Raw genomic sequence first — 5775 nt, 5'->3', positions numbered from 1 at the left:
CATACAGCAGTTCACATATACTTTGTCTCATGTCATTGACCAAAATTTACAATGCAGCAGCTCCCCGCCCACTTCCTCCCCACAGTTACCTCCTCCCAGTGTCCATCCCTTCATCCTCTTCTGCACCCTGAGCTATTTCCCTGTGCATAAGCAGCCCTTCCTTCTCCCTCAGGGCCTTCTTAATGGTGATTAAGGCAAGGCAATGGTTATAACTAACCCAACATAATGCTATTTCTTTCCCTGTTCCAAATTATAGTTTTCCCTATCATTTAAATCTGTCTTTCCTTCAATCTAGTCTCATCAAATCTAAACCTCCCAATCCTCAGAATTTACATTACTATATCAGGCATTGGTAACTCTTAAAAACCTGCATGGTCTACAATCCATCAAAAGAAATTTTTTTTTTTTTTTAAAAAGAGAAAGAAAAAAATTCTGAAAATAGTTACTTCCCAGATATGGAGAAAAACTTATGAGAACTCTGAACAACATTCTGTATACAGAAGATGGAAAGGGTTAGAAAATGGCTAGTGAGGCATTTTAACCGGTCCTGCAGATGGGGTATTAATAGGGTGCATATAGGGTACAGAGAATGGAAACATACCAGGGGTAGACAAGGAAGGTAGTGCTCAATGGTCAGAAAGAAATCAGGAGTATTCCCAAAGAGTAAAGAGAACCAGTCCTGTAATTCTGGGAAAACTCAAGTTCGTTAGTGGACAGATTACACAATGCAGGGGTCACTGGGGGAATGATTACACGTGAAGACCTGAGAGGAAAGCAGGGGCACTTCAGGAATGGAAATTCAAGAGGACCTGTAATTGAAAATAAGTAATTGAAAGTAACCAAGGATACTACCCACTATTTGCCAGACTCTCTTTCGAACAGTTTATCCACTTATTTAATCCTTACAATTCTATGAAGAGATACTAACCTCATTAATATCAATGGAAACACTTAACAATTTGCCCAAAGCCACGCCGCCAATAAGGGATGGGCTTAATAAAAAAAACCATTATTCATTCAGCTATAACACACAGAAAAGGGGGTTACGGAAGCGAGTATGAACGGAGGGGTGGGGAGCAGCCGCGCAAGGAGTGAGAAGGAGCCTACTAAGTCCACAGAAAGGGGCTCGGAGAGGCAAAGTATCAGTTGCGTTTGTAAAAAGCGTGATATGAATAAAGGGAAGAGAAAAAAGCGAAGGAAAAGGCTTCCTAAAGGAGGTCGATGGCTAGGAGACTCAGTTGCCGGGCCAGGGCGGGATGGGGCTGATTGGGCAACACTGAAAAGTGTGGAGGGATAAGGGCGAAAAGGGAACCCTTCCCCAGCTTTCCCAGAACTCACTGAGCACGAGCACCGGACGATGGCCCATCATGGCGGCGTGATGCAGAACCGGGTACCCTGAGCTGGAGGAACTGGCAGAACCTTCTGGAGAGAGAAAACCAGGGAGAAGCCCAGAAAACGCTACCTCCTCAAGGCTTACAGCGAAACACACTACCCTCTGGGCCGCCTCCAATCACCGCGCCCACTTCCTTGACTAGCACGAAAACAGACCAATTGGCATTCTTAGTCCCGCCCCCTACGCAAGACCGGCAAGGCAAGCTAGGTAGAGAGAGCGCGATGATGGAAATGGGAGGGCACAGGCGCTTGCGCACTAGGACGGCCGCGCCAGGCCGCGTGCGGTGAGATGTTCAGCGCAAGCGCCAAGGCTCCGACCGTTGGTTGGTATCCCACTGCGCATGAGCAGCAACTACTGGGGAGGGTGTGGGGGTTTGAAGTTTGGAATTAAAACTGCAGGTGAGGTCATGAAGCTGTGATTTGTACTTCGGCTCTTTTGGGACCGTGAAGGTCAAGGAAGACATTCCAGTTTCTTTTCTTTTGTTCTGGCTTTAACAGGAGAGAGGAAGAGAAGGGCGGGACTTCAGCCGGCCATTGAGGAAAGACCTGGCCGGTTTGAAGCGGGTGAGATGGGAGTGGTAGTCCCGTAAACCGGTTTGAAGCGGGTGAGATGGGAGTAGTAATCCTGTAGGACTGGGCAGTAACGTTCCTTTCTTCAGGGCACGCTGGGAGTTGTGGTTCGTCGCTTCTGGACTCGTTGCTTTGTGTGGTGGTTTCCCTTTTTTAGGTAAATGTTCTACTGAGGCTGTGAGTGGTACCGGAAGGTGATGGCTTGCGTTTTCCCCGTTACTTAAAACATCTTTTCAAGATTCCCTCTCGTGCTTTGAGGTGGTTTTTTTTTTTTTTTCCTCCACGTCCATTTCCCTTCCCTTCCCTCCAGTCCTCATTCGCTCTGCCGGACCGTTAGAGATGACGGGAGCCGGAGTTTTTTAATTTCCCACGGGCTAGAGAAAGGATTGATGCTGCAAAAATTAAGCATGGAGAGAACACCCTGTTGAGGCAGAGAGTAATTGAGGCTGCCTTTTGTGAAGATGTTGTGGTCCATTCTTAATGTTTGGGTTTAGTGAAATTACTATTTCCTCCAGAATAAAAAACCAGAAAAACCAAACCCATTTCCATCAAGTCAATTCCATAGAGGAAGCAATAATAATAGAAACAACTGTTTACCAAACTAGTGAAGGGACTGTGAGAACAAGAACAACTCAAGAGCAGTAATTGTTCAAACCCATCCAGCATCTTGGCGGGAGAAAGAGCTGGTGATCAGTTACTGTAAAGATTATGGCCAAGAAAACCCTGTGGAGCAGTTCTACTCTGTAACTCATGGGGTCTCTGTGAGTTAAAATCGGCTTGATGGCACTTAACAAATACGAATAACAAGTCACTTAAGTTTGGCCATGAAAATTGGAACAGTCAGGCCTGTTGAAGAGAGTTTATAAAATTGTCAGTAGTAACAATAATAGTGTGAGTTGTTGGTCATGTGATGCTATGATTCTTTCCCAGGCACCACACCTGTTGGTATTCAGATGGCGCAGCACACTAGTCAGCCTCCTAAAGAAAAAGGTGAAAAAGGTGTGTGTCAGAAAAAATTATTTTAGTTGTATGTTCATTTTTTCCCGTTAGTTAAATGGAAAGTATTTGTGTGTATTCTACATTTCCTACTAAATGGGAACATTCCCAGTGCTTAGAACTAGGTCTGTCTTAAGTAGATTCTCAACAATTATTTGTGGAAAGAATTTATTATTCTTCCTTTGTATCTCCTCTTAATTCTTAGAACAAGACTTTTGTGTACAGGGATCCCAGAAGACATAGTATGGACTAGAGTGAACAGATACTCAGTTTGAGTGGGACGGTCCTCTCAGGACCAGAGAAAGGCCTAAGGCAGACTCCAGAGCCTGTCCACTTAACTATAGGTAGAGTAGACTACTTTATCGGGGAGGCCTACTATGCCAAACCTTGGACATAAACTAATTCACTCTTTTCACAGAGTGTGTAATGCGGTGGTAAAATTATGACTTTAGGATCTATAGACACCACATTGCCACATACTAATTATGGAATCTTAAGCAAATTTCTTAACCTATTCATGATTCCTCAAATAACACGGGAATAATACTACCTATCTCCCAGGATTAATGTGAAGAATATATAAGATAATGTATGTAAAGCATCTTCTTATTTTCTCTGCCCTGCCTCCTTTTGCTGCTCCCCAACCAAATTTGCTGTTCTATACTGTCTAGTCAGAAATAACAATTGTTAAATATAGGTTATGTGTAAAGTTTTCTTTAAACCTTACAACCCAATAGAAAATGCACTCTCAGATTCACAGGAAGGGCTCAAATTATTTAGAAGTTCATTTGCATGAAAATTAGCAAATTAACAAATTTTCAAAAGGTGAGAAGAATTTTGAGACCTGAATTTCAGCTTTGATTTCCTTACCAGACTGCATGAACCATCAAATGATTGATGACTCTGGGGCAGGATGGAAGAGAAGATGAAGAACCTACTGTAGGACGTGGAAAATGCACAAATGAAAGAAAAAAAAAAAAAAAACAGGTTCTCCCTCACCTAGAGTAACTGACAGCGACCATAGCAGATTTCCATTTTCATAGGCTCAATGACCTGGACAGAAAGCATGTTAGCCTGACATCCATGTATGAATACTTCCTCCTCTTACTAGGCCATTCCTTCTTTTGCATCCTGAGTAACCAAAAACCACTGCCATTGTGTAGATTCCAACTCATGGCGACCCTATAGGACAGAGAACAACTGCCCCATAGGGTTTCCAAGGCTGTAAATCTTTACAGAAGCAGACTGCCTCCTCTTTCCCCCACAGAGTGGTGGGCAGGATCAAACCTCCAACCTTTTGGTTAGCAGCTAAATGCTTTCACCACTGTGCCACTGGAGCTCCTGTCCTGAGTAAAGTACAAAAATAAGACATCTTCCTGCACAAAACTTACTCATCACACTTTTTCCCTAGGCTTGTTTTTCATGAAGAGCACTATCTTACCTTCAGTCTTCAGATCCCAGCTGAGATAGTACTTCCTCAAGACTAATTACTTAGCGCTACAGACCAGGTTAGGTGCTCTTATAGCACTTTTCAGGGTATAGTAATGTGCATGGTTGATCACTTAATGATTGTCTACACTGAAAGACTATTAGTTCCATAAAAGTAGTGACCACGTCTATTTAGCTTAGTGTGGTATGCTTAATGGCTGTCACATGTAGGCACTTAACTATCTCTTTTCTCTATGTATAAATGAATTCACTTTTTCTGTCTTTTTTCTTAATTTTGTTGTGCCAGTGAGTAATGCCTGTGGTAGTTAAGGTTGTGTATCAACTTGCTGGGCCTGTGGTTTTCAATGCCTGGGCAGCTAGAAGTAATTTTTCCCCGTGATGAGATTGTAATCACCTTGATGGTGGAATCTGCTGTGAGCAGCTAAGTAGTTGCATTTAGGGTGTGGCCTGCTTCCAGTATATAAGGAGAAGCTTTGAGAAAGGTCTCTAGCTTTTGGCACATCTGAACTCTGAATTTGGCCAAGTCTTCATCTCAGTGACCTGCTGTGTTGCCTGCCAATTTTGGGATAGTTCCTGGACTTGAACCAGTGACTTGTCATGTGCCTGTTGATCTTGGGATTGTGCCACCCTACTTGCCAACCTCGGGTTCATCACCCTCAGCAGCTTTTTCTGACTCACACGTGTAAGTCAGAAAAAGCCTCCAACTCTAGTGGGCCTGGAACAGGAAGCAAAACTGAAGCTCAAGGACAGGGACCTTCACCCACTTTGAACTGAGACTTCTAGCCTCCTAAACTATAAGAGAATAAATCCCTATTTGTTAAAGCCATCCACTTGTGGTATTTCTTACCTTCATTCTTCAGATCCCAGAGCAGCAGTAGAGAACCAAGATAATGCCCCAATCACTTTCTTTCATGGTCCCGGCTGTTCTGCCTTTTGAGTCTGTGTTCCTCTCTACTTTGTCACTTTCTTTCATCTCTCAAATTCTTGAGAAGGAGTCCTCCAAACACCCAGTTTTGTTTTCTCTATTCTTTACTTTGGAGTGTTCATTTATTTTTATTTTTTAAGACTTTATGTTTCAGAGTGGATTATGGTTTTTAGAGAAATGGAGCAGAAAGTACAGAGTTCCCATATCCCACTCCCCCCCACACACACAGTTTCCCCTATTATTAACGTCTTTCACTCCTGTGGTACATTTGTTATAATTAATGAACCAATACTGATAAATTATTATTAGCGAAAGTCCATAGTTTACATCAGGGTTCATTCTTTGTGTTGTATGGACCTTTGGGGCTCATTTATTTATTTATTTATTAGGATTTGGGTGAAGATTTACAGAGTAAATTCACTTTTCATACAGCAGTTCACATA

The 5775-nt window shown here is 42.8% G+C and overlaps 1 protein-coding gene across 1 annotated transcript in view; it reads right to left on the bottom strand.

Annotated features, from left to right (window-relative positions):
* The window catches only part of CCT3 (chaperonin containing TCP1 subunit 3), a 31391-nt gene extending 30022 nt beyond the window's left edge, over nt 1–1369 (bottom strand). The window contains exon 1 of the mRNA XM_007948606.1: nt 1339–1369. Within this exon, the coding sequence (XP_007946797.1) occupies nt 1339–1369 (31 nt within the window). The remainder of the gene's footprint in view (nt 1–1338) is intronic.
* Between the last annotated feature and the right edge of the window lie 4406 nt (nt 1370–5775).

Source organism: Orycteropus afer, unplaced genomic scaffold (genome assembly GCF_000298275.1).
Source record: "Orycteropus afer afer isolate SDZICR_OR568_19922 unplaced genomic scaffold, OryAfe1.0 scaffold00217, whole genome shotgun sequence".
NCBI lineage: Eukaryota > Metazoa > Chordata > Mammalia > Tubulidentata > Orycteropodidae > Orycteropus > Orycteropus afer.
This window is presented reverse-complemented; position numbering and strand designations above follow the sequence as displayed.